Source organism: Ceratotherium simum, chromosome 36 (genome assembly GCF_057802395.1).
Source record: "Ceratotherium simum simum isolate JZ-2026a chromosome 36, ASM5780239v1, whole genome shotgun sequence".
In the NCBI taxonomy this organism is placed as follows: Eukaryota; Metazoa; Chordata; class Mammalia; order Perissodactyla; family Rhinocerotidae; genus Ceratotherium; species Ceratotherium simum.
Window position 1 is genome coordinate 15257330 of NC_141935.1, and position 23567 is coordinate 15280896.

Below are 23567 nucleotides of genomic sequence, written 5' to 3' on the forward strand. Positions count from 1 at the left end.
AAGCACTAGCTATGCTGGAACTCTCCAAGCTTAGTGCTCTCCAGTTTTCAAAATTTCTGAGGTCGTACTTCTCTTTAATATTTATAAAAGCCTCTTCTCACATACTTTGAGATGCTCTGCCTGAGATGCTTGCAGATATTTTAGGAGATTAAATTATAATGGTCACCATTTGTCCCAATGTGTATTCCCACAGAATTCATTTCATTTGTAGCTCACACCTTTGATTGTTTTTTCTATCTACCTAGTATTCGACCCAAACGTTGAACTCAACTCCTTTCTACAAATTTCCTAAAGTCCCAACACCCCCAAAATGGCTACATGTAACAGATTTTGGCCAAATTAATTAGAATAACACACAGGATTTGCATTCCAGAAAACAAACAACCTAAAATTACATAGTATACTTTCATCATCTAAACTTTCTTGGTCAATTCTGCCACAGTGAAATTGGCATGGGCTGAATCTCCTCCTCAGCCCCTGGGCTCTGGCTTTCCCCATGCTTCCCTCACCAACTCAAATGCCTCTCTGTCCCTTCGCCTTCTGTCTCTCTTTCTTTCTTTCTCCCCTCCTTAGACTGAGAACCATGAACACTAAGCATAAACAAAATTATTTTTTCTACTTCTAGAATATACAATTCAACTTTTCAGGGATTATTTCATGTAATCTTTAGAAAGTAGAATGAAATTGCCTCTTCTGACAAGCACTTATAATATATATACACATATAATTACATATATAATTTGTAAATATCAGTATTTTTTCACTGCTGTAGCTAGATATTTGGAAGTTGAGCAGACCTATTACAGCCTTTTCATTCTTGGAAAAGTTTTCTTAATTTTTTTTATTTTAACTATTCTCTCTTTGGCTTATAGATATCTAAACTGGTGTCTTGAACTTATGCCCTTATTATGCATCCAGAACATACAGCTGCTTGGAATACTTTTGAATGTTAACGTTTTAAGAGAGAAATACCAAGGGAAACTGTGTGGGAAAATAAAACTACTCAAGTCCATGTTTATATAAAGTCTTATTCTCCATTCCATTACCAAGTGATACATACCATAGGCCAAATTTTGCCCTAGGTTATACACACGCTGTGTTTTCTGACTTGAGTGGGAACTGTTCATGTATAACTGAAGGCATCCGTTAGCCCTGTAGGCACAAAAATGCCTACCCTCAAAAGAAGCCAAAATTATGTCTTATTATATTTGGCTTTTATATGAAAGTAATATAGTATAAATGACAATTCCATTAGATAATATAGGTTTTAAAAAGCACTACCATCAAATTTTAACCATTATAAATCTAACAGAATTACCATAGTGGCATTTTCAAGACTAGAGATTGTTGAAACAAATAAGCAGATGTTGGAAAATACTTTCCTTTTTATAGCAATTTTCAATTTTAGTAGTGTATGTAATAAATATGCACTATAATATTTGTATATATTTTCCTTTTGTATATATTGTACATCTTATAGCTATTGGTTGAGAATCTGCCATTTTCTAGCAGGAAAAAATGCTAAATTCTTCATATATCAGTTTCTAAGTTTGAATGTTCATTTATTTGTGGCTTGCTTTAGTTCTTTATTGGAGGTGTTTCCATAGGAAAAGTCTTACTGAACTTGAATTTTTGCTATGAAATATTAGACTGGTAATATTCAGACTTTTAAAAGGAAAACACTGTAATGTGATGTGTGATGATCTTTTTTGCACACATTAGCTAAACAAAATTTTTTTTTTTGGTGTATGTATACATATACGGTATATATATACGAATGGCTAGTAACAGTTACCAAATAGATTGGATTAGGAGCAGGTGAAAAAACACCGGTTGTCTATCAGGGGGAAGTAAATTTATAGTTCTATACCTCTACACTACTTTTTTCAGCACAAGATACATTTCTTTCTAAGAAACTCAGACCACCACTCTACTGACAAGTTTGCTATTTTCATCTCCCAAGAATTTTTCCCTTGTTCCTGATACATAGAATTTCTTCCTGCCTCCTCTTATCCACCTATTAAAAACCTACCTATCTTTCAAGAGTTGACTCAGAACCTACCTACTTTATGTATCTTTCCTGACATACCTGAAATGGAGATGATCACTTCCTGTCTTGAATTCTGATTTTTTTTTTTTGTTACACACTTTTTAATCCATCAAAGAAGGGAGGAAGAAATAATGCTTGGGCCCTATCCCAGACCAATAAAGACACAGAGTGTGGGCATCAGAATATTTTTTAAAGTTTCTCAATGATGTTAATGATTTATACAGTTGAGAATTGTTGCCCTGAGCTGAAGTCTAGCTCATACATACTGAGTGTCAAAAATGTGATTCTTGGGGCTGGTCCCGTGGCGTAGTGGTTAAGTTCAGCGTGCCCTGTGTTGGCAGCTCAGGTTCAGATCCTGGGCACAGACCTACACCACTCATCAAGCCACGCTGTGGCAGTGACCCACACACAAAATAGAGGAAGATTGGCACAGATGTTAGCTCAGGGCCGGCCTTCCTCACCCACACACACACAAAATCTGAATCTCTTCCACTGTTTCTATTGTGGCAAATGAAACCATTATCCATGTAATTATCCAAGCCAGAAATCTGGGATTTATCAACAACTCCCTTTCCCATAACCTCCACCTTCTTTCCATCAACAAACTCTTTGATTTTAATTCTTAAACAGTTCTCAAAGCTGACCACTTCTCTGAATATCTACTATTGCCATTACAGTTCAAGATATACTTACATCTCATTTGGGCCATGAGAGTAAACTAACAACCCTTTGTTCTTGTCCTCATGCAAAGTGTTCTTCACTGCACCCAAAGCAGTCTTTTTGAAAAGATAATCTGTTCAGGTCATACATTTTTCCTAACTCCTCTTCCTTCCTTGTCTCCTGTTCCCTACATAAAACATTTCAGTAGAGTCCCATTGAAAAAGTAACATGGCCAACAATGCTCTTTAAAACATAGCATCTTTCGATTGCTCTGGCTTCATTCATATGCTGTTTCACTTTGTCTGCTGCACTCTGCCCACACTCGCCTTTTAGTTTCTCATGTGCAACAGATTCCCTTTTATAAAAGGGCATTTGCATTATTCGCTCTGCACGTATGGCAAGTTCTTCTCTACTCACTTTGCCTAGTTGAATCTCACACATTCTTTTCAATACATATTGTTATTAGTTGAATTGTGTCCCCCAAAAAGATAGATTAAAGTCCCAACCCTCAGTGACTGTGAATGTGACCTTATTTGGAAATTGGGTCTTCACAGATGTAACCGGGTTAAAATGAAGTCAGACTGAATTAGGGTGGGTCCTAATCCAATGTAATCCGTGTCTTTATAAGAAGAGAAGACACTGACACACAAGGGGAGAAGATGGCCATGTGATAAGGGAGGCAGAGATTAGAAAGATGCAGCTAAAAGCTAAAGATTGTTGGTACACACCAGAAGCTGGAAGAAGCAAGGAAGGATACTCCTCTACAGGTTTCAGAGAGAGCATGGCCTTGTGGATACCTTGATTTCTGACTTGTGGTCTTTAGAACTGTGAGATAGTAAATTTCAGTTGTTTTAAGCTACCTAGTTTGTGATTTTTTTTAGGGCAGGCCTAAAACACTCATACACGTATCTAATATAATTTCTTCAAGTAAGCCTTCCTCCACTTCAGTGATTTGATCAAATCGTCCTTCAGATGATCCCATAGAACATATCACAGCTATAAGTTTGCTTTCATTGGTGTGATTATTTGATTGTCTTTTCCTCCTAATAGACTGTAAGTTCCATCACAGCAGACTATAAAGTGCTTTATCAGACATTATTTTCTTTACATGTCACATTTATGGTTTAAGCTAAATAGGCTGGGTTTATCTTTGTTCTCAATTTGTAGTAGATATCTAACATTTCAAAGAGTTACATAATGTTCCTAAGGTTGCACAATTTTTAAGTAAAATTTCAAGAATTAAAGACTTGCCTTCTGACTACATATTGTATTTTAAAGTCCCGTGCAAAAATGCACAGAGAATAATTAATGTTTACTTGGATGGTTTTACCTCTTTCCATAATCAAACGAGAAGACTCCCCCCTTCTTGCTTCTATTGTATCATAACAAGGCTTGGTTCTGTATGGCATGGATCAGGTGATCAGGATGGTTTAAGTGGAATATTCTTTTTTTAATCCACTGTAGTCTTTCCTGACTGCCATAAACAATAGAGATATTGAGTAGAACTTCATATAAAATTACATTTTGTTGTGCATTTAAACCACTTGTATCAATGAGGGATATAGTTGCAAAATATATTGATTTTAATTATTTGTACAAATCATGTAAATATGTGGATCATTACAAATATTTACATTACCAACATGTACAAACATGCACAAAAGTTAATTTATATTTACTTTACAAATATATCTTTTCAGTTCTTGGTTTTTTGGGGGGGATTCAGAGAACTTTGAAAATTAATTACTCCTTAGATCTTCACAGTGACCTAGGTTCATGGCAATTTATTATTTTTTTTGGTTAAAGGTCAGAGAAATTTGAGACTGTAAATTTAGGTGGGTAATTTAACCTTCCTAAGGCTCATTTTTCTCATCTCTATAATGGAGATATATAAGCCAACGTCACAGAACTATTATTAGTGTTTGAAATTTAAGCATGTACAACGTTTAATACAGTACACATAATCAGTGCTCAAAAATGACAGCTATTATCATCATTTTTAACTGATTATTCTGAAAAGCTTCATTAAATTCTATTAATCTTTACTTAGTTTTGAATAACTAAAACCATTCAACTCGCTCAGGTGATATTCAGCTGGCAGGATACAAACAGAAGTCTTTGCACAAATAAATAATATTTAACACATGCACACACAAACATATAAATAGTTATAGATAAAAGCAATGAAAATTATTAAAGGGATGATATGGATTGATTCTCTTGGGGTGAGGGGTTGAGGTGGTGTTCCCATGAGAATCCCAGGACATAGAGCTTACAGACTGAATGAGGAAGCTTCTATGAGGCTGAATGGACATTTTATGTTCCCTCAATCAATAGAGATATGAAAATACCTTTACAAAGTTGCACATGGGCATACATTCCAGAGATTAATTGAGAGACTTGGTTTATCTATTCTAACAAATGTTGGTTAAATTCCATTTTCTTTTTCTCCAGAACTATCGATAGTTTTCCTTTTTCAGATTGAATACATAAATCAAAAGAACATATTTCATGAACAAACTCTGATTATGAAACCCCTATTCTTCATCTATTGATTCTTAAAACTTTATTTACCATGCATTTTTTTGCTTCCTTGTATCAACTTAGAACTGCTCCTTTTCACATTATTGTAGCTAGAACTATCTATGGCTCTTGAATTTTCAGTGTATCAAGGAGCCCTCAAAGTAGCATAGAAAATGTGAATAACCCATTGCTAAACCATTTCTTGCTTCCATAGTTGCAGTATTTCATCAGCTTTAAATTATAGTAATTGTTTTACTGCATTTCAGCATAATTACTACAGGGTTACTATACTAATGATTCTTTGAGGCTATTTGTCCTATAAAATGTGTAGAACTGCTTAAGCAAAAACAGTGTTTTCATAGGAAACTCTGAGTTTTACTTTTAAATTATATGCAACTAAATGCGAATATATTTCCAAGTTGTTTTACCTCCCAATTCACAACAAACTACCAAAGCAATCCTTTTCCATATTTCAAAACTTTTTTTAAAAAGAAAACCAAAAGAGATCTCTTACAATAACTAGAGCATGTGCTGATTCAATATGAAAACTAAGCTTTAAAAAATCTGCTAATGTTATCAGTGTTCCCCATTTGATAATAAAAAGTCTGAATTGATTTTTTCCAGTTTTAGTACAAAAAATATGACATAACGAATTTCAGCTTGATATAATTTGCAATAGCCAATATATTAAACCCCAAAGTGAAATTTAAATTGGCAATCGTGTCAGATTCAAGTCCCTGAATGAATATTAATTTAAAAACTAATCATTTTCCAACAGGTTGAACCTTCAAAATGCTAGTTCTTGAAGAAAAGCTGTTAGATTCATTACTATAACATCAGGCAATTTTTGTTTAGGAAACTAGACTTCCAATATTCAGTACGTCTGGCTCTTCCTGGCACCTTTTTTGCCCAGGGATTTAATTATTTAAAACTCATTTATTTTTTCTGAATTTGGGAAATTAGAATTCCGATTTTACTGATAGAAAGCTGATACTGAGTCAACTGTCTGAGGTAAGGTGTAAGGTCAGATCTGTTGATTAATTTTATGTCACTGGGCCTTATAAGTTAAATTCTGATGTCTGAGTCAACCCCATGAGTAAAGGTTATGTTTTATTTTTATACACACATACACACACCATATAAATTCATTGATTTGTGGTCATATTGGAGAATGAATAAAAATATGCATACACATTAATTACAGACTTGCAATTTGAAACTTGACTAAACCAGATTATCAATTATGTGTTCTATCCTCTGCCTAGCATGATGAAAGTCCCTAATGCCAAAACCAAACAGAATTTGGATGTACTACATAATAATGAAATAGCGAGTAAGTTACACTTTATCTTAAAATATATTCTTGGCACTTATACAATGAAAGACTCACAAGCTGCATTTGTCCATATCTTGGCCATAAAGTCTACCAAAAATATGTTTCTGTGTAAATAGTAGACAGCACAGAGAAGCAGAAAAAAGTATAGGTCTGATAGTCAGCTAGTTCTGTCGCTTACTATCTGGACAACCCCACACAACTCAACAGCTTTCTATACATTAATAAATTGTGCCTCCCTCTATACTCCACTTACCTTTTTTTTTTTCCAATTTTTTGTCTATTGTGGTAACATTGGTTTATAACATTGTGTAAATTTCAGGGGTACATCTTTATGCTTCTATTTCTGCGTAGATTACTCCACTTACTTTTTTATGTAGAATTCAATGAAGCCTCATTGTGCTCATCTAGTCCAATTCTCTTACTATATAAGTAAAGAAACTGAGTCAAATGAATTTGTCAAGACTACAGAGTAGCATTAACTGAATCAGATTTCCCTACTTCTCTTCTCTTGTCCTTTCCACTACTTTTTTTTTTTTTTTTGGTGAGGAAGATTCACCCTGAGCTAACATCTGTTGCCAATCTTCCTCTTTTTGCTTGAGGAAGATTGACCCTGAGCTAACATCTGTGCCCATCTTCCTCTATTTTGTATGTGGGACGCCACCACAGCATGGCTTGATGAGTGGTGCATAGGTCCGCACCCAGGATCCAAACCCGTGAACCCTGGGCTACTGAAGCGGAGCACTTGAACTTAACCACTATGCCACCAGGCCAGCCCCTTCCCACTACTTTTTTATAACAACTTTTAAGGAATGAGCACGTTGCATTTGAAACATGTATAATATAAATTATTATAAATTTCATAATATCTTACATGTATTCAGACTGGTGTCCAATTTAAAGGAACCCTATGCAGATCTCCAATTCAGAGTAAATAATTGCTCTTTCATTTTCATTTGAATGAATCCAGATTCTCATAATGCTAGGTACCCCCAAATCTATCAATAAATGCCAGACAAATAAATGACTGATCTGCCTGGTTTTTCTGTTTTATAACTGCTTAGTTCTGTAGTTTTAATGTAAAATGTAGAATGGGAAAAAACTTATGTAAAAATAAATAAAAGAAGTGGTACAAATTGGAATGGACAAGTTTTCTCTTGATAGTCAAACAGTTTTGAAATAAAGCACTCCTATTAAATCCTAAGTACCTTAACCTTTTCTTGAAAGAAGGTGAAGATTTAAAGATTTATAAAGAAATTTTATCTAAACTAGAAAATGGCTCATATCTGACATGTATGGAAATGATAATGCTGATTTCAACAGGCACTCTAAGAGCATTTCACCCCCAGGAGAGTAATTCAGTCATGGTTACCTCTTCGCATTTGGATTTTAAACTTTTTTTGTAAAGCTTTTAATGTACCACTGCCTGCCAAAACATGGCATAGTTTCACAGACAAGGCAAACTAAAGGCAAGTAAAAAGAATTCTTTTTTTTCATCATTGTTGATACAAAACTATGCAACAAACAATCTATTTGACATCTTCTGCAGATTTCCTTTCTTTGGCAGTTTCTATTTCCACATTTTGAAAGTTATAACCCGATTCTGTTGAACTGGTCAGCGGGTGGAACGCACAACTTCAAGATACAGAACAAATTAGTTCCCTATCTGCTAATTACTAACATGTGAGGTAAGCACAGAGAGATTGAAGCCACCATGTGCTATATAGACAAGGCCTGACATCAGACATGACCAATCCTTTTGTACCAACCCTGGTGGTACGCAAATGGTGGTCCCTGCCAACTGCGTTTGCTAAACTCATATCTTAACTAAAAGCTGAGTAGATAAGGCATAACACGCTGATTACTTTGTCCATACCTTCCTACAGACATCAATCATTGTTATCTCTCTGCATTTATATTTTTGAATAGTCTTCCTAAGGCTTTTAATGTACTACTGTGCAAATACATGGCAGAATTTCACATTATTACCAGGCAAAATAAAGACATGTACGAGTTGTATTTAAATCCTCAAGAACGATTTCTATGCTGAAATAGACTTTAAAACCCAAATAACAACTCTCAAGACCCTCTAAGGACGTCTACTCACTGCCTGCTTCAGGTTGGAAAAATAATATGAGAAATCAAAGATTATTGTCATAAAATGAATGAGGGTGCAAATGTCCTCTAGTGGGAATGGGGTTTGCGTGGACCACCATTTGGACACTCTTTTGAGAGCATATACTGGGAACTGAGGTACACAGTACCTCTGAAACAAAAGGCAAGAGTGACTTTTGGCAGCATTGGGCCATTCTGTATTGGAGGAACAAAAGGATAAACTGTCTGTATTCCCAGGAACCAGACAGTTCCTCACAGTTATCTCAGCCTTTAGCAGCTTCTAAGGCTAATACACACTGTGGTTGACAGCTAAAGTAATAATATAACACCTTTTGAGTGTCTGCAGTGTAAAGTTCATTAGTCCTAGGGTCAGCATTTTAATGCAGCAGCCAAATTTTATTCACATCATCAGACACTATCTGTGAAAGAGAGCTGTGAAAACCAGGCAGGGGCTTTAATACCTCCATCAATAGTAAAATTAGTACTAGACACCGAAAGAGCCCTTACACAGTTTTTAACAAACTATACTAACCAAATAAAACAAAAATTTCCTGAGGATATTATTATTCCAAAAAGCATTGTCCTAAGCTTCTGTGGGAATTTTCACAGCAATTTTGACAGGGAAAATGCTAGTATGTCAAGAGATACACCATTAGGTTATTTAAATATTGTTTTTCTTTAGCTGTCATTTACATATACTTGAAATCTAAAAGATACTGCTTCAGATCTTGTGGGAAGATGCCATTTAAAGAAAAGAAAGGAAGACAGATCCTTGTGTTTAACCAAATGTTAAATATTTTTTATTTTACTCACCTGCACACTAAGATGAATCCATTTCTTCACAAGAATTCTCCCCAGTGTCATTACTTTTATTGGAGGCTGCAAACCATTTACTGTGCGATAATAAAACATGGTCTCTTTCTCAGATATTGTAAGCTTGAACATAATATGCCCATCCACCGTCTTTTCTATAACACACCTTAGGAAGCAACGAGAAAAGAGAAAAGGTCAGCGACCAACCAAAAGACATGCGAAGGCATTGTGCAGTTACGGTGGAGAAACTGACCCCAAATTCCACTCAAAGGGGTGCATTCTGAATAAATGCCTGAATGTCATTATATTCAAAGCAAACTTTATTCCAATTAAGAAGCCCTTTTATTTCAGTAAAAAATAGAATTCTTATTCAGAATATATTCCCCAGAACCTCAACATCCTTTATTAGAGATTCATGATGGAAACTAAAGTGGTTGAATCATCCTGGAAAACTAACATTTAGCCTATTGGCTCATTAGCTCCTCCGCTATTTCTTTTATAGGAAGCGGCACAATACACTACATCCTGCTTGAGTATTGAGCCACCAGTGCAAATCTTTTTCTTTTTATTTTGTTTAAGGTAAAGAGAATTTAGTGTCTATAGAAAGCTCTAAAATGCCAGCCCTGAAGTCAGAATCGCTCTATTTAATTCCCATGATGAAATGGCGAGTAGACAACTATAGTCTTTACTTACCTCATCATCAACTGGCCAGAAGCCAAAGCCAGCATCTATAAGACAACTGACTAGCTCTCCATGACCACACAGCCCAACTGAGGCACTGTGGTAATGTTAATGATCTTGGGTGAAAGGTTATCCCATCTTCTAAGAACACAGTGAAACAATATTTTGATAAAATAGAAGAATTTTCAGAAAATTTCTAGGTCCCATGTAAGCCAGTTATCAAATTATTTTTTAAAAAATCACTTCTATTCTTATCACAGTGGTACTCCTTTCCCACTCCTTTAAATAGACATATGGCAAAAATGTTTTTCATTTTCTATATGAATTTATGCTTAATATAAATTATTTTATTTTATATTAATTGTATCATTGCAGATTTCTGGCCACTCGGTATCCACTGAGCAAAAACAGTTATGAACTTAAGCCTCATCCCTCTCTATCAAATTTCAACCTAGCAACTCCACTTTTGAGCAGAAAAGAGAATACTATGAATGCTTGTTAGTAGATTTCTGAGTATGTTATTCCCAAAGATCTGCTGTTTAAAGAGAAATATCACTGACAGTAGCCATCAACATCTCCCCAAATAACTAGCTATATAACATGTGTATCAGCCTGCACCTCACAGACAAGAACTCAAGAAGGTGGTACATCCCAGGAAGGAGAATTCTATCAGGTACTGGAGGAGCCTGGGTCTCTCTCTTCACCTGGTTGCCTCTAACTCACCAGTTGTCTCCAGGACTATACCTGATCCTAGAACCCTCTCTGCTCAAAGTTGCTGAAGGGGCCTTCCTCTGTGCTCACTTAACACACTGGCTGCCTTAGTAACAAGAACAATCTGTCTGTCTTCCCATTAGATCACGAACTTCTGAGGATAGAAGCATTGCCTGGCATACTGTAGACCCTTGAAAAATGATAAGTTAGTGATCAAACTAAGGAGGAAGCATCAAAGAGGCAAAGGTATAATTGAGCCAACCAAGAATTATTGCTAAACATGTTTTAAAACTTTCCTTAAAGGACACATTTTTCACAAATTATTCCTTCTCGCTTGCATTTATTCCTTCCCCAAGTTGAGAGATAAGAATAAGATTGGAAAATACTTAATAGTGACTATTTTACTATCACTATTTTACTACATCTTGTACATTTATTTGGTGATAAAGTTATGAGAGCAAGTATATTTTTAATTTAGGCAAATAGGTTTAATTGACATAAAAGTTTTACATAAAGTAGAAATAAGGTTTTATAGAAATTCTGTGATTTTTTTTTAACCCTTTGGTAGTTGGGTATTTCTAAGTCACTGGAATGAAAGAGTTTCTCTTTATTCCCTGCCTCCAGGTCTTAAACAGTCTAAGAGAAGTTTGCCTCTGTTTGTTTTTCTTGAGTTTAAATCTACAAGTTAGAATTTGACCATTACTCAAGAATGTATTTATCAAATGCAGGCTTATTTCCCCAAGCTTACTGAAAATGCATTTCTTAATATGTTATTGATTATCTTACTTGCTATTTTGTTTGCTTGTAAACATACCAGCTTTGGTAGATAATGAATGTGAGAGGAAGGCAGGTTGCAAAATATTTAGGAACTGGATTTATTCTGCTCCTGGATAAACAATAATTGGATAATCCATGTTTTGTTTGTTTTACTTATCTAGTGCAAACACCCCGAAATTCTCTCAATTCCCACAGGTATTTTAGTTTTGAGAATGGAAACGACCTTGATGCATGGAACTCTCAAAATCATAAACCATGTGTTACTACCTCTATAAATACTCCTCTGTCTTATTTATATGAAATGATACCAATAGAAGATGAATTTGGTAGAGACATACCCCTTGCAAAAATTTCTTATCCTAGCCATATTTGTCAAGAAACAATTTTTTAAGTCTCTTTGGACACTAGTTACATAAACTGAGTAGGCTGGATTTACTGACATTTCAAATAGTAAGAAAACAGGATTTTCTTTTAGGGGAGATACAGAAATAGGGATTGTAGTTTTGATTATTTTCATTCCAAATACAACAAAATGAAAATATGCCAACTTCTACTTGGCAAATTAAAAATAAACACCCAAGACATTGAAGTCATATTTGCTTATGAGATTATAAGACTTTTCTGGTTTGTTTCACAAGTTTTTAGATATTTGGCCAACACACTCACATAAAGAAAATGTCACAAGGGGAAGAGCCAAACCCTACAGGAAGACTAAAGATAAGCAAAAAATGCCTCAAAACTGTCCTACTTATTCCAGTTTCTAGATCGGCTCTAAACACTTAAGGGAAACACATTAGATATCAGCTTTAGAAACTATTACAGAATGAAGAACAGGTGATTACATAAGCTAACAAAAATTGATGTTAAGGAAGCCCCACTTCAAACTCACTGAAGGGATTTCTACTGGAATCAATGGCATAAAAGCTTTTGAGAATCTTTCATGCTTATCTACATATTTCCTAAGTAATCGGAAGATGAAAATACCACAAGGTAAAGGGCCAAAAGCTATATCTTTTCAGAGATGGAGTGTTATTCATTTATTCAACTCATATTGTTGAGCATCTTCCATGAGTCAAACACACATCTCTTCTTGGGGAAATCAGGATGAATAAAACACAATTCTAAGCCCTCAGAGAGCTATCTACTTAATGAAAATTTTATACTCTAGTAAGAGCAGGTGTTTATACAAACTTAGACCAAGACTTTGAAAATATCAATTATTTGTATTGCTAGTCCCTATGCCTGAAAACTCACAACTGAGCCTGGTTTAGCCCCTGAAGGTTTGGCTAAGACCAAAACTTTAGCTAATCTACTAGGAAAAATGAGTCAGGTGTAAACATGTCTGCCTGCAATGAAACTATTTTAACATATTCTTTTTTTTTTTAACATATTCTTTTTGAGGGCTCACTTCATCCACGAGAAGGAGATAAAAATTTTAAATTAGGAAAAAATGTTTGGAACGTAAACTTGAATAGGAAAGACTAACATAGGAGCTGGTCTTCAATCGCCTGAATTCCAAAGTATTAGCCTTCATTTCCAGTTTGGAATTCAAATTGCAATCATCTTCACTACTACAGATTTTTCAGGACCCTAGGAAAGCTTACACTCACTCAACTACTTACATTACACCTTCTTGCTCAGGTTTCAACCACACAGCTAAAGTAAATGATGCCTCCAGCCTTGGAGAAGGAGGAGAAGCAAAGCAATTCTTGCGATTTCCAAAAATAAAACTTGTAGAATTGCTATGGGAGTCAGGACGCAGATCATGCTGGTCTGCGGTGATGCAGCTCCTGAGGCCTGCTGAGAACAGGGCACTATAAGTTGGGGATGAAGATCTGTACGGACAATCCTGAATGCAAAGCCGCTGGGTACAGAACTGGATACTTTCAGCAGCAGTAGAGCTGTGACAAAAAGTGCTTCGGCCTGGGAGTCCACACGTTGCTTCAGCTGGCACGACTGAAACATTCTTGAAAGCTCCCACATTCTCCAGCCTCGGGAAAAGACCTTGTGAGTCAGCCAAGGATACGGAAGCGAAATAGGCAAAGATCAATGTTTCAGTGACATAAGACAAGAAGCCAAAGCCCAGGGAAAGAGCCAGGCAATTCATGTTTACAGAAAAGCATTCTCCTCCTGATAAAGCATTCTTAAATAAATAATAAGGCCCATGCCGCTCGCCAGCAACACTTTCAAGCCGGTTGCTTTAAGGAACATTGAGATACTCCATTTTCGGGAAACCGCAGACACGTTTTCACACTGAGGTAGTATCAGAGACGTTCTTAGCAATGGCGAAGACATGAGTAGCAGCTGGTGTCTGGGAACCAAAAACAGAGTGTCAAGAAAATCCTGCTACATCCTTAAAACTTAAGTTCATCCTAAGCATGAGGATTTGAGCCCCTGCCAAGAAACATCATTGAACTTCTCAGAAAACATTTTGAAGTACATTGTCCAGAGCGCAACACTCATTCTCTTGATAAATAGCTTCATTGTATGGGGCAAATCATGCACTTTAAAAGTCCACAGGACAACCAGTTTTATATATACATATAGAAACATATTCTTATTAATATATTTCACCACACAGCAGTTTCAGATTGTTACTCTACCCCAGGGAATTAGCACTATCCACTCTACTTAACAAGGTAAAGAATGGTATAGATTTTCTGTACACAGTCACGGTATGTTGGAACACAGAGGGGACTTGCAGATGTCCGAAATAAAGCTGGCAGAGCACTTCAGGCCTTTCCCCTTCATCCCAGCAGGTGCGACAACTTTAAGCCCACAGTAAAGCTGATTAGAAACCCAACACCATCTGTCCGACCTGCTTTCGTATTTAGCAAACGTTTGTGTTTCCTCATATGACTGTGTTTGTCGGTTAAATATGGACCCCTAATACTGTGTAAGTAATTGTATTGATAAATAAGCTGAGTTACCATTTCTTTATTGCATTTCAACCAGTCCCCTCAATGTGACAAGTGGCTCTTCACAGGACCGCTGTCCCTCGTTGCCTGGCAACGCTGCAGTAACCCCCGGTGACTCTTAGCAAAGAGGCCGCAACAGCAGTAATGCCGCAAAGAACACTTGTGTGCCAAAGTAAGGTATCCCGCACAGCAAATACTGGGTTACCTGAAACTCAGAGAGTGCAGTCGGCTTGGTGGCCTGCCTGGAACTGAGCTCCCCAAGCTTCCAGCAGGTGCCTAGAGCAGTGGGAGGGACCAGGATGGGGCCAGGCATGCATAATTTTAAAGTAGCAGTACACCTTATCCGATAATCCCCTTTACGCCCCTCCCCTTTACTGCTTTCATGCGCTTCAATCCATTTAATCATGTAATCAAAATGACCTGCCACTATTAGACAGCAACACAATGAGTAACCTCCAGTGTTCTTTCTCTTTCCTGGGATACAAAATGGGATTCTAAATCTTAATATATTGATGCTCTAAAAGTTTGGTCCATGGATAGAAGTTTCTGTCGACCATTGAGTTGTTACTGTATTCTTCACCCCGGGATTCCCTCTCCTAAATACACAGGCTTCTCTAGACTATGAGGAGCATCTGATGTTATCTCTAAATGTTGCATTTGGAGGATCAGGGATTTTAATTAAACTACAGAAGCAACAGGATTGCTGACTTTTTAGCTGCCTGATTGGATATGAATGTGTATTGATGATTGCATATTTCATGTCAACTCCATGTAGTTTCTATTACATCCAAAACTCTTTATTTTCTACCATCTAGGATATCTCATCCTAAATGAGAAATACTCAAAAGCAAATAATACTTCTAGCCCTTCATTTTTATCTTAAAAATGGGAAACTTGTTTGAGAAACAACTAGCCACATGTGGTTTTCTCCCTAAAGTTATCATATTTAGAGAAATGTTTAGAAATGAGAGAAATGTTTTTATGGTGTTTCTTCTTTTAAGGCAGCCAGAGATAAACCCAAATTTCCTTTAATGTCAGATTAAACTCAGATTTTCTTTAATTTCTCTTGATGAGAGACCTGGAAACCACATCCTTTTATATATCAACTTGATCACTTGGAACTAGGTGCTTTCAGAGGAAATTGTCACCTTTAACAAAATATCCTATTTGTTGATTATTACAATCTTGAAAGGGAAAATTTTATTAAAAACAAATTTTAATGTAAAACCAGCTAATATATAAGGACTTTTAAGAATTTGGGAAAATTTGTTTGGCAACAGATATATAGGACACAGTGAATTAGAAAAATGGATTGTTCAGACCTGCTACAAAACATGCAACCAATGTTTGTCTTTGAAGAAGTTATTTAATGACTGGCTTCTCCTCATGCCTTGTGAATCCAAAGAATAAATTTAATTTTTAATTGTGGTACTTCAGAGTATCTTTTGGGTCACCATTCTGGGGATAAGAATTCTCCTACCATATAACTCCTGCTTTGAGTAGGAAGTCATGACTCAAAATAGACAATCTAAGATTAGCAATTCTGCTCCACATTCAGAAACTCTGCCTGTAATTTGCAAAGGCAGACAATAGATTGACATCCCTCAACTTTTGCAATGCAGTACTATAAATCTTGAGGACACATCCGGTAAATGAGTTGGGCACCAGCAGTTCCACCACCCCTATAAATGCCTGAGAAATAAGTACAGGAAAAAAAGTAAAAGTGTACAGGAGGAAAGTTTAAATGTAAGTAGTTATGTGCTGTTATTTTTTTTCATATATTTCTGTGGATTCACTGGGTACTTCTTCCGGTCTGGACCAGCTTGGCTGGGGTAGGATGGTCTGATTTGGCCTTACTCTCTACCAGTGGCTTGACAGTCATGAAAGTCTACACCTGGCTCATTCTGAGAGTAGCAGAAAAATTCCCAGCAACATAAGATGGGAGGCCCTAATGTGCAAGTACTTTTCAGCCCTCTGCTTGTATCGCATTTGCTAACATTCCACTGGCCAGCGCAAGTCACATGACCAAGCCCAGATTCAAGAGCTATGAAATAGACTCCACTCTTCAAAGAAGGAATGGCAAAGTTACAAAAAGGGGCACACGTACAGAATGGAAAGAACTTGTGACCATTTTGCAATCTACCACAGAGGGTTGCTAGCAATTACTTTTTCTAGTTGTAAAGACATCATGTCACATTGAATCAAAATTTCCTTGTTTTGAAAAAGTCAGGAAAATGATGTTTGACTTAGACAACTATAAACAAGTTCATACTCATTATTCTGGAAAAGCTTTCTATAAAAAGCTTAGTTTCTCAGGCACTTGAGGCTTAGCTCCCATTGATGGACAAAATCAAAGGGTTTCCCCCCCATTCTTGGGTTTTTAGCATCCATTGATTTACTGTTAAAATTGACTAACTTCTGGCATAACTGATCCAGGAAAAAAAAACAGTGTACGTATAATAAGTAATATTAGATATGAAAATAGAGGTGTAAATTACAGATGCAATGTGACTACAAATATAAGAAAATATTGTAGATAATTTTATGAGAATTAAATGAACTCTTAGGCAAATTGAGCAAATTCCTGAAGAACTTTCCAACCTAGGCTGATTCTTCTCTCTTCAAGAAGAAAGAGAGCTGGAACAACCCAAATGTCCATCAACTACAGAATACATTATAAATTGTGGTATATTCATGCACTGGAATCAGATAGCACAATGAAATGAACTACTGCTACAAGCAGCAACATGGATAAATCTCACAGACCTGAAGGAAGCCAGACACACCCTGAACATACTGTATGATTCCATTTATATGAAGTTCAAACATAGTCAAAGCTGATATGGGGAGAGAAGTCAGAATAGTGCTCTCTCTTTAAAACACAGGATCAAATGAGAATGGGTTCGTGGAAGCCGGCAAGAGTGATGGGAATTTCTGTATCTTGATGTGAGTGGTGATTAAACAGCTGGATACATTTGAAAAAGTTCGTCAAACTGTACATTTAAGATTTGTGCACTTTTGTGCAAATTATACCTTAATAAAAAAGAATGGTAAATGTTTAAAAATTTTTTTAAACATGAATAGTTCTATTTATTAAATAGTCTGCAGTTAAATTTCATCCCATAAGGAAAATAGTGGATCCAGATAGTTGTGCAAATCAGTTTTACCATACATCTGAGAAAATTGTAATTCCAATTTTTACAAACACTCTTGCAAATGGAGTAAGAGAATATTTCCCAATTTATTTTATGAGGCTAGTATAACCTTGAGATATATAGAGAGATAGACAGATAGCAGACATAAAAATACACATATAGATATAAAACAGACAGGAGAACATGAGAAAAAATTGTAGACCAATCACATTTATGTACATAAATGCAAAAAAAGTTTTGAATAAAACATAAAAAAACTGAATCCAGAAATGTATAAAAAGCTTAAGTCTCCTGACCAAGTTGAGGTTATTCCAGAAATTACAAAATAGGTTTAAATTAAAAAATATATATTAATGTAATTAACCATAAAAATAGGTCAAAGGAAAAAATTTATATGATTTATTTAGTACCAAAATCCTTAATAAAGGATTTATTTATTTAGTTCCAAAACTATTTATTTAGGGCCAAAGTCTTTAATGAACTAAAAACAGAAGGAAACTTCTATAACTTGACATGTCATTTACAAAATCAACAGCATAAATAATAATAATGATAATCTTCATAATAATTAGCACTTTTGTTAAAATCAGGATTAGAACAAGGACATCCACTATCACTGCTTCTATCTAACATTTTAAGTAAAATAAATACTAAAGGACGAGTACCAGAAATGATTACCAAATGTGACATATCTCTCCAGATTACACAATCTAAAGCAAATATTTGACCTAGGTTCTGGAGAGGTGTATGTTTGATTATACTGTTCATCAATTTTGGGGGTTTTCTTTGCTCTAGGCACATGTTAAGATAGAGGGGGCCATGTGACTTGCTTTAGCTAATGAAATATGAGCAGTGACATGCGCCACTACCAGAGGGAAGCTGCGAGTAGCAATGTGCAATTTACTATGCTCACCCTCTCTTTCACTCTGCCGCATCCAGATGGTGGCTGCTCTATCAGCCTCTTTCCCTGGTTGGGAGACATAGATTAGGGTCCTCCCTGCTGACCCTGTTGGACATATAGCATGTGTGAAAAATAAACTTTTATTGTTCAAAGGAACTTTTTTGAAATTTTAGCATTCTTTCATAACTTAGCCTAACCTGAGTGACACAAAGATCAATAGACAAAAACCAGTCACACTTCTCTATGCCAGTCAGAAAATGAAATATACAAATTAGAAAATGTAACTAACTAAAACGTGCTATTTATATTATAAGGGACATAGGGAGAAATCTAAAAAATGTGTTACTACAAAAAAATTAAGCTTTATTGAATAACATTTAAGAGACCTAAAACAAATGGAGAGATATATTATGTTCTTGGATTGAATGACTATCACAAGGATTATATTTTCATACAGTAATCTATTTTGTTGTTAGTGCCACTAAGTGGATTCCGACTCCTAGCGACTCTGTGCACGGCAGAGCGGAACCCTGCCTGGTCTTTTTGCCCCATCCTCTCACGTCCCAGCGCTGTATCGGACAATGCTCCACTGCTGTTCATAGAGTTTTCATGGTCAGTTTTTTCAGAAGTGGGTGGCCAGGTCCTTCTTCTTAGTCTGTCTTAGTCTGGAAGCTCTGCTGAAACCTGTCCACCATGGGTGACCCTGCTGGTATTTGAAATTCCGGTGGCATAGCTTTCAGCATCACAGCAAAACATAGCTGCCACAGTATGACAACAGATAGATGGGTGGTGCAGTTCCCTGACCAGGAAAAGAACCTGGGCCATGGCAGTGAGAGGGCAGAACCTTAAGCACCAGGCAGGGCTGTCTATAGTCATCTATTAATCCAATCCAATTCCTATAAAAATCACAAGAGTTATTAATGGAACTTGACAAATTATTCTAAAACATACAAAGAGGGACGAACAGCCGACAACATCCAAGGCATTACAGATGTAGAAGAACAAGGTGAGGAGCTTTGCTGACAGATATCAAGACATATATTAAAGCCATATAAATTAGGAGAGTGTAACATTAGTGCAGAGATAGAAAAATGAATCCAATAGAAACATCAGAAACCACAAGAAAGACTCTCATATATGAACTTATATTTGTCCCTGCATATCATTAGGAAAAAGATGGACTAGTTAGTACATTTTGCAAGGAAAATTAATTACCCTTATTGAAAAATAAAATGAAATTAGATCCTTACCACTCACTATATACAAAAATTAATTCCAGATAGACTGAGACTTAAACATAAGAGAGAGAGTCAAGATGGCGGCGTAGGCAGACTCTGAACTCACCTCCTCCCGTGGACACAGCCAATTTACAACTACTCGTGGAAAAATTACCCCTGAGACAGAGCTGAAAACTGGATAAGAGGAACTCCTGCAACAACGGACAATCCTAACTGGGGTGGAAGAGGCAGAGACTCCCTTCCGGAGAGGAAAAACGCCGCCTTCACAAGCCGCCAGCTTCACGGCCGCCGGGAGCAGCTCACAGGTACGCAGCCTCCCTGGAGGCGCGGGGCCCTGAGCGGGGGAGCGCCCCTGCTGTGGGCATTGTGTGGACCCAGCACAATCGAGACCAGCGGCATAATATCTGACTTTGCTGCTACTAAAGCATTGGGTAGCATCCCCAGAAAACCCGGCTCACAAAGAAACTAAAACTGGCTCTTAAAGGGCCCGCGCACAAACTCACCCGTTCCAGAAAGCATCCTAAAATCACCAGAAAGAAAGGTGCACACTGCTTTGGTGACAAGAGACTCACCTAATAGGCCCTGAGTGCATCTCGGTGAGGGGTGAGACCTCTCCAGGGACTGGGACATTGGCGGCGGCCATTGTTGTGGCCTGGTGTGAGCGTGCTGACACAGACGCCATTGGAGTTTTCCCTGAGACCTGCTAGCCCAGGGTCTGCCCCACCCGCTAGAGCACCGATTTAATCCAGCTCAGCCAGGGCAGGCAGCCCACCCTAGAGACTGGCCCCACCTAACAACAAACCCTCAGGCAACGTGTGGGCCTGCATAGATTGGTGACTGGATTTTCTGCAGCCTGGCAACTGAGCTGACTTGAGCGGGGCAGGGTGTGCACAAGGAGCGGGTGGAGAGTGTGGGGTGGTGGCGGAGTGTGTGGGGCTCCCGCCGTGGAGAGACTGGGTCCGCTTGGGGAGGTCGGGGCGCCCACACGGGGCAGGACTGTGTTGACTGTGTGTGTGGACCTGTGGGCGGCAGGGCTTGTCAGCTGCAGAAGACTTGTGCTTCTCAAAGACCCACATAGGAGGTTTGCCCCACCTTCCAAAGCCTGAAACAATTGGGTGCTCCTGTGCCTGAGGGCAGCCCCACCCAGCTGCAATCCTCAGAGAGCTGACAAGAGACCTAATAGGCTAGAGGTTTACAGCAATTCTAAGGCCCTGAGCCAACAACCTGCCACGCTGGGGGCCTACTCACTTAAAAGAAATACTGCAACACAGATGTGGTATTAGAACTTGCAGCCAACTGTGCTGGGGCTCCTCACACCTGATAAAGAGACTGAAGGGCCCACAACAACTACAAGCAGCTGAGCATTACAACAGCTGGCCAGGAGCATAACTCAGCCTCCCTGGGCGCCTATAGGGAGAGCTAACAGGCCACAATAGAAGGACACACGTAGCCCACATAGGGGCCACCCCTGGAACATTGAGAACTGAGGGAAGCACACTGGAAGCCTCCTAAGCCATCACTTACATAAGGTCACCTATCCAAGAGCAGGAGACGTAGCTGACCTACCTAATACATAGACACAAGCACAGGGAAAGAGGCAAAATGAGGAGGCAAAAGAATACATTCCAAGTAAGGGAACAGGACAAAACCCCAGAAAAGGAACTAAGTGAAACAGAAATGAGCAACCTACCCGACAGAGAGTTCAAACTAAGAGTGTTAAGGATGCTAACTGATCTGGGGAGAAGAATAGATGAACTCAGTGAGAATGTCAACAAAGAAATGGAAGATATAAAAAAGAACCAATCAGAAATGAAGAATACAATACTGGAAATGAAAAATTTATTAGAGGGACTCAAAAGCAGAGTAGAGGATACAGAAGAACGGATCTGTGAGCTGGAAGACAGACTAGAAGAAATTACCCAAGGTGAACAGGTAAAAGAGAAAAGAATTAAAAAGAGTGAGGACAGTCTAAGGGACCTCTGGGACAACATCAAGCGCACTAACATCCGTGTTATAGGTGTCCCGGAAGGAGAAGAGCGAGACAAGGGGGCAGAGAATCTATTTCAAGAAATAATAGATGAAAACTTCCCTAACCTAAGGAAGGAAACAGACATCCAGGTACAGGAGGCACAGAGAGCCCCAAACAAGATAAACCCAAAGAGGCCCACACCAAGACACATCATAATCAAAATGTCCAGAATTAAAGATAAAGAGAGAATCCTAAAAGCTGCAAGAGAATGTCAAGTTACATACAAAGGAAACCCCATAAGGCTATCAGCTGACTTCTCAGCAGAAACCTTACAGGCTAGAAGAGAATGGCATGATATATTTAAAGTGCTAAAAGGAAAAAACTTACAGCCAAGAATACTCTACCCAGCAAGGTTATCGTTCAAAATGGAAGGAGAGATCAAAAATTTCCCAGACAAGCAAAAATTAAAGGAGTTTGTCACCAAGAAACCAGTGTTACAAGAAATGTTAAAGGGACTGATTTAAGGGGAAAAGAGAAGACCACAAATAGGAAAAATTATCTATTTCCACGATTAGAATGTAATGGATACAAATGCACAAAAAAGAAGTTGGATATGATATCAAAAACATAAAAGGAGGGAGGAGGGTAGTTAAAGAGTACAGCTTTCAGACAGAGGTCAAACTAAAGTGACCATCAATTCTGTATAGAAGAAGTAAGGAACAGAGAAGGACTACTAAAACACTGAGGGGAAAAAAAAAAAAAGTTAAAAAATGGCAGTAAGTACATACTTATCAATAGCTACTTTAAACGTCAATGGACTAAATGCTCCAATTAAAAGGCATAGGGTGGCTGACTGGATAAAAAAACAAGACCCATATATATGCTGCATACAAGAGACACACTTCAGACCTAAAGACACTCACAAACTGAAAGTGAAGGGATGGAAAAAGATACTCCAGGCAAATGGCAATGAAAAGAAAGCAGGGGTAGCAGTACTCATATCAGACAAAATAGACTTTAAAACAAAAACTGTAAAACGAGACAAAGAAGGGCATTACATAATGATCAAGGGAACAATCCAACAAGAGGATATAACACTTGTAAATATCTACGCACCCAATGTAGGTGCACCTAAATATATAAAGCAATTATTAACAGACATAAAAACAGAAATAGACAGTAACACAATAATAGTAGGGGACTTTAACACTCCACTTACACCAACAGATAGATCATCCAAACAGAAGATCAATAAGGAAACATTGGCCTTAAACGACACACTAGAACAGATGGACCTAGTAGATATATACAGAGCATTCCATCCAAAAACCGAAGAATACACGTTCTTTTCAAATGCACATGGAACATTCTCCAGGATTGATCACATATTAGGCCACAAAACAAGTCTCCATAAATTTAAGAAGATTGAAATAATACCAACCATCTTTTCTGACCACAACGGTATGAAACTAGAAATCAACTATAGGAAGAAAATCAGAAAAGCCACAAATACATGGAGATTGGGTTAACGAAGAAATCAAAGAAGAAATCAAAAAATACCTGGAGACAAATGAAAATGAAAATACGACATGCCAGAATTTATGGGATACAGCAAAAGCGGTTCTAAGAGGGAAGTTTATAGCAATACAGGCCTATCTCAACAAACAAGAAAAATCTCAAATAAACAATCTAACAATGCACCTAAAGGAACTGGAAAAAGAAG

The 23567-nt window shown here is 37.4% G+C and overlaps 1 protein-coding gene across 1 annotated transcript in view; it reads right to left on the reverse strand.

Moving 5' to 3' along the window:
* Window positions 1–20508, reverse strand: part of USH2A (usherin) — a 761558-nt gene extending 741050 nt beyond the window's left edge. The window contains exons 1-3 of the mRNA XM_087424358.1: window positions 20448–20508; window positions 13286–13974; window positions 9495–9660 (exon numbers count right to left, since the gene is read on the reverse strand). Of these exons, the coding sequence (XP_087280484.1) occupies window positions 9495–9660; window positions 13286–13770 (651 nt within the window). The 5' untranslated portion in view covers window positions 13771–13974; window positions 20448–20508. The remainder of the gene's footprint in view (window positions 1–9494; window positions 9661–13285; window positions 13975–20447) is intronic.
* Between the last annotated feature and the right edge of the window lie 3059 nt (window positions 20509–23567).